The 14465-nt window shown below is 38.8% G+C and overlaps 1 protein-coding gene across 1 annotated transcript in view; it reads right to left on the reverse strand.

Annotated features, from left to right (window-relative positions):
- Positions 1-6904: 6904 nt before the first annotated feature.
- hpse2 (heparanase 2) overlaps positions 6905-14465 on the reverse strand; it is a 71490-nt gene continuing 63929 nt past the window's right edge. The window contains exon 12 of the mRNA XM_007240373.4: positions 6905-7539. Coding sequence (XP_007240435.3) covers positions 7377-7539 — 163 coding nt within the window. The 3' untranslated portion in view covers positions 6905-7376. The remainder of the gene's footprint in view (positions 7540-14465) is intronic.

The following is a 14465-nucleotide window of genomic DNA, read 5'->3' on the forward strand; positions in this document are numbered from 1 at the left end:
AGATAGATAGATAGATAGATAGATAGATAGATAGATAGATAGATAGATAGATAGATAGATAGATAGATAGATAGATAGATAATATATAGAAAATATATAAGGCTATAAAAAAAACAAAAAAAAAAACCTAACTATACAAGGTAAGGATCTATCTGTAAACGGAGCAGTGCAGTAGATGTTGCTAATGGTCATAAATAATTAAATAATTAACAGAGTAAAGTGCAATGACATCGATTACGAAAGTGACTGATGTGACATAGAAATATAATATAATATAAGTATGCATACGTTACAAGACAGTTCTAAAAAGAGAATGTGAAAATGTGAATACCCAATCATGAGTAAGGTATACTTAAATGTAAGCGAGGTTGGGGAAGTGTTAATATAAATAATTAAGTTGTTGAATAATGTCCAAGTGGTGTGCCTGGATTAAACTCAGTCGTCAGCAGCATCCCGTCCCCGATGGGAGGAGTTAAAGAGTCTGATGGCTCTCGGAATGAAGGATTTTCTGAGTCTGTCTGTTGTGCAGCTCTGTGACAGCAGTCTGCCACTGAACACACTCCTCTGCTTCATGATGGTGGTGTGAAGTGGGTGACTATCATTGTTCATGATAGAAAGCAGTTTATCCAAAGTCCTTCTCTCAGCTATTGTAACCAGAGAGTCCAGCTCCATTCCAACCACTGCCCCGGCCCTCCTGACCAGCTTGTCCAGCCGTGATGCATCTCTCCTCTTCATGTTGCCTCCCCAGCACACCACAGCGTAGAAGAGAATGCTGGCCACGATTGATTGGTAGAACATCTGCAGAAGCTTCTTACAGATGTTAAAGGACCGCAGTCTCCTCAAGAAATAGAGCCGGCTCTGTCCCTTCCTGTACAGGGTGTCTGTATTTGTTGACCAATCCAGTTTGTTGTCCAGCTGCAGACCAAGGTACTTGTAGGTCTTTACTGTCTCCACATCAACCCCCTCGATGGAGACTGGCTGCAAGGGTGGTCCAGACCTACGGAAGTCCACCACCATCTCCTTGGTCTTGGATATGTTCAACTGCAGTTGGTTCAGTCGGCACCAAGCAACAAAGTCATCCACCTGTCTCTTGTACTCCTCCTCCTGACCACCCTTCACACACCCAACGATGGCAGTGTCATCCGAGAATTTCTGCAGGTGGCACATCTCAGAGTTGTACTGGAAGTCTGATGTGTAGAGAGTGAAGAGGAAGGGGGAGAGCACAGTCCCCTGTGGTGCTCCAGTGCTACTGACCACAGTCTCCGATGTGCCGTCAGTGAGCCTCACGTACTGTGGTCTGCAGGTGAGGTAGTCTGTGATCCAGGACACCAGGTGAGGATCCACATTCATCTTCACCAGCTTGTCTCTGAGAAGTGGAGGCTGGATGGTGTTAAAAGCACTGGAGAAATCAAAAAACATGATTCTCACAGCACTACTCCCCTTGTCAAGATGAGAGTAGGTTCGGTGGAGGAGGTAGATGACTGCATCCTCAACACCAATCTTCTCCCGATATGCAAACTGGAGAGGGTCCAGTGCATGCTGTACCTGGGGTCTGAGGAGTGGGAGAAGCAGTCGTTCCATGGTCTTCATAATGTGCGAGGTCAAAGCTACCGGCCTGAAGTCATTGAGCTCACTGGGGCGAGGTTTCTTGGGAACAGGGACCATGCATGACTTTTTCCACAGCGTAGGAACCCTCCCCAACTGCAGGCTCATGTTGAAGATATTCGACAAGGGTAACCCAAGTTCAAAGGCGCAAGCCTTAAGAAGTCTCGGGCTCACCTTGTCAGGTCCAGCTGATTTCCCTGAGCGGAGTCTCCTCAGCGCCCCTGTGACCTGGTCTGCAGAGAGGTGGAGGGGAGAGGTGGAGGGGGGAGGTGAGGGGGGGCGGACTGGATGTGCTGACAGTCTGTGAGAGGGAGACCTGAGCAGCACTCAGAAGAGGTAGGGAGGTGTCCAGTGGGGCAGAGGCTGAGGTTGCTGAGATAGCAGGACAGACAGAAGCAGGTGAGGATGAAACAGGGCAATCAAACCGGTTATAGAAGAGATTGAGTTCGTTCGCTCTCTCCACACCACCAGCTGTTGCACTATCACTCTTTGTCTTGCACCCTGTGATTGTCCTCATACCGTCCCAAACTTCCTTCATGTTGTTAACTTGTAACTTCTGCTCAACCTTCTTCCTGTAGGTCTCCTTAGCCTCCTTTAAGCAGGACTTGAGTTCACGCTGAATATTCTTCCGGTTCTTGTCTTTAAAGGCCCTCTTCTTTTTGTTTAAGAGGTCCTTTACGTCGCTTGTAATCCAGGCATAGCTTAGCATATAAATTAAGACTTGAATTAATTAATTAATCAATAAAGAAGGAAAGCAATAATTAAATGAACAAATGAATAAATGAATTGATATAATGTACCATATAGAACTGTATGGTCCTTGCAACTATAGCAATACAGTGCTATGTGTGCAAATACACACAGCACTTTTTTCCAGATGTGAAGACTGGACACAGTGTTTAGGGTTGGCATGCTTTATACAGTTTAAGCCTGTAGTTTTCTTCAACAAACACTGTTCAGTCACAGGAGCATTCAGCCACAGCTGGGGGATAGTGGAGCCGACTACCCAGAGGCCCTAGGAGGAGGATGGCCTAGAATAAAACTTCTGGGGGCAGGTTCTCAAACAGGGATTAAGCCTTGTCTTAGACTACACAGCATTTGAAATGGAGATTTTGCACTGAAAGGAAATTTTTGTATAGGACTAGGCTTAATCCCTGTTTGGGAAATGGACTTGTGTTTTTTTAAATTTGGGAAGCGAGTCCAAATTTACCAGAAATGAGTAGAACACCTCTGTAAAGCCATCAGGATGCATTTGCAGAGTATGCTTTAATAACACTTAGTCCATTATTATATTATATTATATTTATATAACATAATATTTATGTATAGTATGTCCTATTATTATTATAATATATTATTATTATAATTTTATTTCTGCTGCTCATGCAAAACCATAATGAGTGTACCAGTTAAAAGGGACAAAAAGAAAAGGAAACATATAATGTCACCTAAAAGATGCAAATAATAAAAAAACTTTTACTATTTTCTCATAACAATTTATTGTGTCCATTCCAAAATTACAAACATGTGCCAAATGAGAATCAAAGCAAATGTTATTGCTATACCTCGTTTTCTTCAGAAATATTAATGCTCTGTCATTTTCTGTTAGTGACCGAGTTTGGTCAATCAACCGCACACCTGTAAGAGTTTAACATTGTTAAGAGATTACCTAATCTATTTAATCAGTCTTGAATGCAGCACTCTCATAAGACGTTTTTAAGCTTGCTACTGCATACATAGTATAAACAACACAGAATCCACCATCTTGGCTTTGGGGGCTTTGGGGGGAGTGGGTCTGCATAGTCCAAATGGGTCAAAAAATATAAACAGTTTCGCGCTGGATTTGGTTACAGTTCGCCTGGCTAAGAAGGGATAGTCACGCAAAGGTGCGCTGTGCTCCGGCCTCCTGTAAAAATGTACCAATGCACTTAGAGAGAGATGCAAATGATGTAAAAGACGCACATGACAAATACCAAAATATGCTCACAAAATGATATTGTGAACATTGTGTTGAGCTTTACGTAAAATACATATTAAACATCTTCTTTCAATGAGTGAGCCATTTGCTCTTGTCCACACATAAAACTTGTGTTTGGCCATGTTGGGCATTTTCTGTAATATAGTTCTATTAGAAACATTCTTTTTCTGGTTCTGCATCTTTCCCATACCAGTTTCTCCTGAAGATTCAAAAGTATATTTGTAAACTATGTGTTTTCATGTTGTTTTTTCAGCTTGGTGTTTACTCAACTTTCAGAATAGGTTTTCTTGAAGTGTATTCCATAGTCTAAATGTAGATAAATATATTTAAATGATAAAATATGCTCGTAAAGGGCTTCTGGGTCATGTCAGTTCTTCAAACCCAAGTGTGAATGAGCCAGGAATGTGTTTATAAATGGACCAAGTTGACTCATTTAAGATGAACCATATGTGAAATGGAGCCATGTTTTCTTGTAGCTCACAGTAGAGTGTAATGTGGATATTTGTGTGAATAATCGGCCATCTGCATTATGTATTTGTGCATAGAGCCTGGGATATGCTGTAAGATGCAAAGAAGGAATAGAGGTATTGGCTAAAGATGCTGAAAATTGCTGTGGGTTAGAATGGGAGTTACTGGCACTTACGATAATAAACATGTGTCTTAAATACCTTATATAACTTCACCTGTGAGGAATGCTAGTTGAGGTTCCAGTTATCCAAATAGTGTTTCTGCTCATCAAACACTAATACGTGAGTGTGTACTGTGTTTGAAAAGGCAGAGATGAACCTTGGCATGCACTACCTATTATTTCCCATTACTTCGAACCTCTTCTGGAGGGTGATATGCTTGGTTGCAAATGGTTTCCATCACTGGCTGCTTCACAACACAGTCCTGACAACACAATGCTCTCCCGTCCCACAACAAAGCCTGGTCCCAGCTGCTGTGAAGAGGAACATCTGCTGATGTGTGCTCCCCAACCTCTGGCTGGCCAAGCTGGCTCCTTCCCTTTGTGATCTCTCCAGTGCTAGGCTGGAGACCCGGCCGGCGCCCTTTGAAGGCTTGTCAGTTGATTTGCTTCTCCAACCTGATGAGACATAAAGCTCTATGCCTTGGTTTTCCATTGCTTCTTCTGTCACAATTTATTTGTGGCTTTCTTTTGTGTTTGGGCCCAGGTATAAATCACCGGGCGCTCCCAGCGCTTTCATCCTCTCACCTCGCACTTCTCAACATGTGCTGCAATACTGTCCTGCACTCATGCAGCCTTTTCTCTGGCTAGCCATAGCATGTCAGCGCTGTACCTAGCACCCAGACCTGCCTGCGCACCATTTTCTGATTTTCACTTTCACTCAAGCATAACCTCAAGTTGTCTGGTCAGGGTTGTACATGTTTTTATAGGAAAAGGATGATAAAGTAATAATAATACTTTATTTCCCCCAACTGCCTTTTGTTTCACCTTTCTGAAGAGAAATAAACAAGAGACAACTTGGCTTAGATTTCCTTCTGCATATGCTGACGAAAAACTGCTGAGGAACTACAAACGAACAAAATACTTTTTCTGTTTGATTTTTATTACTGTAAATATATACTTTTAGGCACAAAATAATATTAAGTCACAGACATTTACATTTACCCACAATAAAATAATGCTCTGGTGAAGTAGAAAATATTAACAACTTCAAATAAACAATAAACACATTCATAGTGGAAAGATGTTTGCTCTTTAACTAACTTAGAACAAACTCCCCCGCCTCAAAAAAATATGCAGTGAACCAGGCTGCACTCAGATTATTCTCGGTGTGCTATTTATCCATTGAGTACTTATAGATGCTACTTAAATACCCACCATGGAAATACTATAAACCTTTAAAGACAAAACATTATAGACAAAATATGAGCACATAATATGACAAACACCATCAAATAAGATTCATGCCATTTTACGGAATGATGACTGCTTATGAGATGGTTACAATACACACTATATGCATCCAGCTGTCAAGTGTTATGATGAGACATAGGCTTACAATTTCCCACAAATCCCTAAAGTAAACCATGACTTCCATAGACAGTTATTAGACAGTATTACAGTTGAATTAACCATCAGTTTCCTTTTTCACTTTTTAAAGATCATAATATAACATACGCTCTTCCATACATGTAAAATCCATATAATGTATCACACACATGGATGAACACTGTGTCCCTTTACATTTGCTCTGAGAACTGCAATAGCATTAACTGCACAGATTTACCAATTATAAGTCCTCGCTAGGCTTGGCTAGTCTAGTCTTAAAAAGGCTCTGTTTTGTGATTTACAGAAGGAACCACGTAATTGATAAGCAGTTAACTGACCAAAAAAGTCTAATGTTTTCCTTCAACAGGAATATATTCATATATTTTATAAATAATATATTCAAAAAAACAAATGAGCACACACCTACAAATCTGTGATAAACCTCACATCTCAAATCTGTTCAAAATAAATTGTTTACTTGTCAAGCTTAATATTCACCATACATCTAGCAGCACGAAGGATTGACTGTACATTTGTCTACACAATATATACTCTATAAGGTAGTACTGGGTACAGTTCTAATAGAGATTCTTTTTACATGAGCCTGAGATTAGGTAGCTCAGTTGGAACACAGGCTTACAGTGCTGTGGCAAAAAGCAATAAATCGTAAATGTGTGTATCAACATGTGCAAAGTGTAAAACCAATAGTGTTGGCTAGAAAATGACCAAATAACAGTGATTTTTATTGCGCATTTCTAAAGCTACACACGAACTGGAAACACTTACCCACTGTCACATTTTTAGTTAGTCTTGACGAGCTTCTTTGCTAAGGCTGGAATGTTGCCCAAAAATGTGGTTATTTCAGGAGAAAAAAGAAACATAATATGCCTGATGATGGTAACAAACCATGACATGTTTAAGATTCAGTATAAATCCACTATTTCTATGTACGGCATAGCTTTTCAACTGTCATGAAATATAAGGAAATTTTGGCCATTGGGCTTTGGGTGGAAAATGTTCGTCATCTGCAACACTGCCTTATAGCAGGCTTCCCTATGCATCTGTAGGGAAAAGGCAATCTTTAACACTTGAACCATTTTTTTTCTATCACTTTACTTTTTATCTTTTTGGAAGCGGGTATAAAAAGCAGAAAGCCTTTTTTAGTTTATGTAAGTCTATAAGTTATGGTGACAAGGATTCAGATGTTGAGCTTTGATTTCCTGTACTGAGATAATGGATATAGAGCTTGGCCTTTTGCCCACAGCTAAGCCTTCCTTTTTTCCTACTGGCTTAGTGTTCCTTAAGGAGACGGTATGTGTCGTCTAGTGCAGCTACCCATAATTTCAACTGCATACACCTGGTGTGAGCGAGGACGCTTGGGTTTTATGTGGAGTTGATTTAATATTATGCTCTAGGAGGGCCACTATTTTGATTTTGCTAAGTCATCTAGACAAAGCAAACACTGGACTGATCAAAGACGCGTCCTCTTGACATTCCCTTAAATAGAGAAAAAGAAACAATACGAAGGGACACGACCTCAGTTGGAGGCAAAAACAACAGTATGCAAGAAAAACAGAAGACTGCAGAAAACCGACATAGTCTTGGAGAAGAAAATGAATAGAAGAAATGCTGTTGAAAGGAATTCAGTGCAACCCTTGCCTGCATGAAGGGCAATCCTTTCAGTATCTCTGTGCTGGGGGGCAAGAGAACCAGAAGGACTAGGTGTGCCACAGTGGGCTGGTGCATTGCGCTTGATTGTCTGAGGTCAATGAGTGTGCATTATCTTCGACAGGCATAGGCGTTGATGTTCTTGATGACGTAGAAGCCAATGGAAATGGGTGGCATGGCTATTGTTCGTCCTGCTCTTAGTGTCCGTGGTTTCAACTCAGGGAATGTGTCGCTGTCTACCATGGCCAAGGGTTCTCCATTCAGCTGCACAGACCTGTAGAGCACAGAGAAAGAGGCATGAGTCAAAGCAGCTTCAGCTTCAGCACACTGATCTGATGATCCACAGTGTTATGGAAAGCAGCCCTTTTAGGTTTTATTCTAGCCCTGGAGTACAATGCTGGAAAGGATTTTACTTTCCTGAAAACAGAACAGCCTGATTTGCAGCTGAACAGAAATACCATCCAATGTCATAAATGACAAAATTGAAAAATTGATCCAGTACAGAAAACATCATGTCACAAAAAGCAGACCTAGCTGGAATTTGAATACAACCTCAGATGTGCTTTCACATCACATTAAGACTATCTAATCATTGCTGTGCTTTACCACTGGGTGGCGCCACCATTGCATGCTGCAACATGAAAAGAAAAACACAAGCATGAGAAATAAACAAACAAATAATTGCATTTAGGCAGATAATCACCAACTTTTTAAATGCTGATTCTAGTTCTTTTTTTTTGTTTAGCTACAACCTGAAATTCTGAAAAAGCTTAATTTCCATCAAACATGTAAAGAGGACAATAATGACTCTAATCAATCCCTTAGCAATGCAAACAAGAACAAAGCTCAGCTATATAAACACTTGTGCTTATATGCTTCAGTAGGAACCAACAATCATGTTTATGACCCTGTTCTGCAATGCTGAGATAATCCAGCTCCTAGGCAATGCTGCCCGATTTGAGATTCCTAGATTTTTATCATTTCCCTCCACCTTGTGATGCCACAGATTGAACTGATCAGGATGCTGGGACTGTTCTGCGCCTGCGTGCTGCCCGTGGGCCTGGAATCCCTCTGGAATCCTGCTGCAGGCTAAGTGGTGATGCAGTGTGACACAGCGAGCTTCAGAAGCCAGGCCAAAAGAGCAATCGTCTTTACAATCACCTCTCTCTATGAGAAGAATTTATACTGGTGAGTTGAAAGCAGCCAGGAGAGGTATGTGCGCATGTGGTATGTGTGTACTTCACTTAAAGCCTAGACAGAAGGTTGTATCTGCATGTCCTTAAGGTATGATGTAAATTAAATTAAAGTCTCCTAATGGTTCCATATGCTGAAGTTGGAGGAGCTCCCGGTTACAGATGTAGGCATGTGTGTGTGAGAGACTGCCCTGACAAGACAAAGGTCTGCTGGGAACTCGGACAGCAGAGATAGAGCCAATAGTCTACTCTGTCTGCTTTTGTGATAACAATCCAAACAAAGACAAAAGCAGAGATATGTATGAGGATATATGTGGATATTTCTATTAATTGCACTATTCAGCACACTCATACACAAGTGTGTATAAGCTCTTAGGACAAAAACGAGTCAATACGTCCTGCTGCTTCTTGGAATAAAATGTCCTGCTGGAATCCTAGCCCTAGATTTGGAGGCAGTTTTCCAGACAGGGATTTAGCCTAGTCTTGGACTACAGCGCATTTTAAATGGAGATTTTCCATTGAAAAGAAAATACTCTGTGATTAGGCTTAATCCCTGTCTGGGAAACCGACCCGTAATTATATCCAATTCAATTCAACTTTATAACTTTATTAGTATATTGCCATCATACTAATTATTTAAGGCTTCATCTCAGTGAGACAGGGTGCACAGACAGTAAGTACAAAAGATAATAAATACAATAAATACAAAAATATGTAAGAGCAAATGTGTAAAGGTGCAAACTAAGTTCCTATTCTAATAGTAAAACTGAAAATAACAAAACAAAAAACATACATAAAATAATATAATACAATATTATAAGAAATAACTTATATAATATTCGTACATTACATTACATTACATTAAGCACCATCCCACTACAACAACGTAAATCATCAGCCGTCGTTGACGACTGCCTCCAAAAATGGCCTGTAAAGTGAAACATGACACAACTGTAGGCCTTTTAAGGAGATGTTTAACTCTCACTTCCCAGCAACAGGATGTGTTGATGTGACCCTGCTGGATCTCTCTATGAATCTCTGTCATGTGTGTTTCCCTGCCCGACTGTATAGTGGTTAAGACATATTAATACGCCTGACACAGTAATGAGGGTCTCACATGTCATTCACAGACGTGGTCAAGCAGTAAATCTGGACTCCTGGCCCACTTTTCTCCAGAGAGGATGGTGGGATGTTGACATTTGATTCCCATAAATTATTCAGTAAAACACAGCTCCTAAATAGGCATCTCAAGTTCCACATGACTCCTTCCAATAAAGCAGCACAGGCTGGAGGAACAAGGGCAGCCTACGCCCCTCCCCAAAGCAACAAACTTAGCACCTCTGTGACCTGCTCATAATTATTTGTTTTATAACTCCCTAGAGTTTCTGTTTCACACCCTGCCAGTCAGTACACGGCTGGCTAATTAAACACGCCAAAGAAGATTTCATTTAAATCAGGAAAAGAAATCGCCTCACACACACAAATCTTATGATCAGTAAAATCTACTCCAAACATACTGTAAGCCAAAGGGTCAGACAGAGCGCAGACTGCTAACAAGACTGCCAATCGGGTACACATTGTAATAAAGTACAGGAAACACAATCGCAATCCACCAGAAATGGAGCTTGCTGATTTTATGAGAAAGGCTAGAAACAATGTGAGCCAGCTATATAAGTACATGGGGAATGCATTTTATACGTTACACCTTTATTTTTTTTACTTTGGCTAATCAAAACAACTTCTTTTAAATCCAGGGTTGCCAAAAATATTCAGAAATCCCAATGCACTCTAAAAAGTGATTTTGTGTTTTTACCATTTGAACTAGTACTATCATGTTGAGGACAATGACAGGCCAGTGCGACAAAATAAGCCTCAAAACATAAAAATGTTTGTGGAGCTAATGAAAAAAGGGGTTTTAATCAGCTTTTAGCAAAATGCACATGCGGCAGGGTTTTTCAATCATTTTCGTGTAAGCTCTTAGCATATTTGAATATTGGGTATGTCCACCCCATCACTTACAATCAGTTCTACTAGTTTTGTTTAAAGTTAAAAGCTGTAAATTATTTAATTTAAGTATATTAAAAAATGCTGCGTAAAAAAAAACTAGTAAGTACATTACTTAACATGTTATGTCCTTACAATTTAAGTCAAGCAATATGATGACTTGAGTACGTTAAGTTGAGTATATATATATACTCTTATACTTTTTACAATATATATATATATATATATATATATATATATATATATATATATATATATACTTTTTTCAAAGATAGATAATATGTTATATTGTGTCATTCACTGGACAAGGCATAAGAATAGCTGGCAAATTTCATATTTCATTCAATGCTAACATAAAACACAGGATACTCAGGATTTGCATCCAGTTCTCATATGAAACTAAACATTAGAAACCAAACAAAACTACTCAGTTCCTCAAATCTGAATGGTTAGTTAGTTTCTAAACTATTTTCTAAACATTTTCTCTAAAAAGTAGCCAAAAGCTCGAAAGTGCCATTCCCATAGAGCAGTACAATCTTTACCAACAACCAAAAAAGCAGAATAACCCAGTTACAGATCATTTAAAACATATACCAGAAAAACAGAACCTGTTACAATTATTGAGTTGTTCCAGCACAAAAACTCTTTTTATTTGCATTTGTACACTGGTCTTGATTTACACTACAACACTTCATGTAAAAGACTGGTTCAGTTCAGTTTATGTAACAAATAAATGAGCCAGGCTATTTTGTGTATGAAAAAGTACCTCAGCCAAATAATCAGCCAAATGTTATGAATAATTGGCTGAATATTAATTTGGGCTGAAACTGGCTTTACAGCAAATCTAAGGATCAATGCTTATTAAACTTTGCCTAGTTATGCTTATATAGTTATCTCATTGTCATGATTACAATGCCTTTATTGACTTATCATATAATAAGTATGCATAATCTCAAAGTTAATCATTGTGTTTACTTGTATTGATCAATGGACCTATAACACTATGTCTATATACCAAAACACAGCAGACTGTGACAGGCAAAACATGTTACTCATTGCTCTTTAAAATGGTATTTTAAATATATCAGTGGCATAAAATAGTCTGAAAATGACAATTATGTTGTTTATCCCATTTTTTCTGGGGCAATATCATATCAAAAAAATATTAGCATGACTGGCCAGGCTGGACTCCCCTTTATGCTGTTGCACTCACATGTTGCATCACATTAAAAACATTTTTGAGAATTATCATTTTCAAACAGGAGAAAGATGCTGATTTAAATGAAAAAAAAAAAAAACATCACCACACATTGTGGGGAACATTCAACCCTAGGAAAATTGCAGAAATCACAGGCTCTGTCACCCAAACCAGCAAGTCTGTGAAGTCTGAGCGTGTTCAAGTGTAACTCCGCAAAATGAACATTTAATTTGCCTGCATATGTGTTGCAGAGGATTTTAGCATAGGAATGTGTCATGAGTAACTTTATAGTCTGCCTGTATATGTTATTCACTCAATTTGGTGTGGGAAGCACTGATTCGGCCCATATGGAGCTTTGGGCATTTCAAAAGAGATAAATGCCCTGCATATTTTGCCATTAGTTACAGCGCAGAAAAATGTGTTGCTGGAGAATAAGGTTAATTAATCTAATGACTACAGGGGGGCCAGCTTAAAACAGCCAAATTATGGGTAGGTATCAATTGTACACAATGTTTACTCTGAATAAACTTTGTAATGTAATGAACCAAGTCCTAATAATGGAATATGGATAACTTTGCAATTCGTGAGCCTTTTTTTTAATTGCCAATCAGCACTGAAATACATGCCATATATTTCCTCGATAAATATTATGGTAAAATGATTACCACTGTTTAACATTCTAACAAATCTTCCTAATGCTGTAATTATTGTTATGTTTTCATAACGGCCTATATGATGGATTGCACTCTTAAATATAATTGGTAATTGGTTTCGGAAAACCTTCTTTAAAACATTCTTTTCTATTTTTCTCTCTCATTTCATTGGAAAATGGCAACAATGTGGCCAACATGGTGACTTCTGTTCACTTGGTTTCATCAGCATGTGGTTGAGCTAAGATGTTGGGTTTCACTGTTTATTGCCAGCTTTTTATGGAACGAAACAACTATATTTGGACTGGCAGATATGGTTTCACCACCAGTGTCACTGCAAAATATGTTTTTCTTCACTTTATATCAATCAATACCAGAACGCCATGAGTCTGATCTCAATAACAGCCCTTAAGCTTTAGCAGGGTTGACCTGCTGCATCCCAGAAATTCACATCAAACAGAGAATATGAAAACATTTAAAAACTACTGAAACTGTTGCCAGCAACTTCTAAGGGAAGTTACTTATCACTGTGCAGTCAGTTTGTTTTCAGTTCCAATAAGCCAAGACAAAGTTATTATGCTAATCCAATTTTAAGGTCCATTTTGATGCCAGTGTTTTGTTTTTGGCTTTGGCTTTATGGTAGTATTAAGAGTACAGTGAGGGCCAGTATTGTACTATACCTATACTACTATAATACTAGAATCAGCTTTACAGCTTTATTTAAGAGTATGTTGTGTTAAGTTGGCTTAGATAAAATCAACATGTCTTATTTGACCAGGTACATGGCAAAAACATATGAAGTTATTCAGGAAACTAAAAAAATGTTAGACAAGCAAGAATATATTTTGTATTTTAGATTTGTCAAAGTAGCTCCTCTTGCTTATATGACAGCTTTGCACATCTTGGCATTTAATTTTCTCAGTCAGCTTTATGAGGAAGAGTCACATAGAATGGCTTTCAGGTAACAGCTGTACTTTCAAGAGTTAATATCTTGAATTTCTTACCCTTGTTATGTGTTTAAGAGCATCAGTTGTGTTGTAAAGAGGTACAATGACTAATAGAATGCTAACCTTGCCATATAATGAAGAAATAAATAAATAGTGTTATGGTAATAATAATTGTGAGGTCAAGTATTGTATTAGAATCAGTTTTACAGTTCTAGAGGTTAGAGAGAATGTTAGTAATAAAACTCATACTGCCAGCAACTTAAGTAACTACAGGACGTGTGATCTGAAATTTCTAGCTTTTCAGACATTGCCCTGCATTCATAATGGATAATAAACCCATTCAAATCCATTCACTTCCACTGTGAAATTACATTGAATAGATACAGAACTGATGACACAATAGCTACTTTGATGATGGAGCTACCATAATTATTCCCATCCACTTCACGGCTGAATTTCAAAGCAAATGAAAAATTATACACACCAAGTACGTAATCTGGTCGGTCTCAGCTGTACTTTCACTTCCTTGGGTAAGTAATCTCTAATAAAATCTCAATATCACTGCAAAAAGAATAGCCCATTTAACTGATTTGAGGGGATAAAGGGACTATATTCTGTGTTGTTGTAACCCGGGCCTTTCTCCCACTATTTTCATTATTCTATTAAGCTTGTTAGGTCAATGCTGGTGTAAGGAGACCCACCACTGGTGGGGCGGCTAGATATTTTGTTAGAAAACTATTAGCTGAGCTCTGTGTGTCTAAGATCTTCGCATCGGCCACAAAGTGTGAGACATACGCTCCACACTCTCACTCTAAGCTAATCTGTTTGGGGAAAAACAACACCCCAATGTTCCTCATGAACTGTTTCAGTAAACTGAGAAACCAACGTTTGGTCACAATCTCAAGCAATAATGTGTGAATGAGCTGAACTGCAGAGATGGAACACAGCTGATAATGGTTTCATGACACGCTAATACAACACAAAATCGTGCATGGCTGTGCAAGCTAAAAATAATTTTTCATCCAATATTCTGCTGCAGTTTCTCAACAAGAACAAGGCAGGCAGTATCACATATACACGGAGTAAAAAGTTCACACAGCATGTGATGTATTTTATGTGCTATATGAATTTATCATTTGTATAGAGAGATCAAGGACCCCACAGGACTCATAACAGGTTTAATTATTTGGGAGTGGATCATTAGCCCT

This window comes from Astyanax mexicanus, chromosome 7 (assembly GCF_023375975.1).
Source record: "Astyanax mexicanus isolate ESR-SI-001 chromosome 7, AstMex3_surface, whole genome shotgun sequence".
Lineage (NCBI taxonomy): Eukaryota > Metazoa > Chordata > Actinopteri > Characiformes > Acestrorhamphidae > Astyanax > Astyanax mexicanus.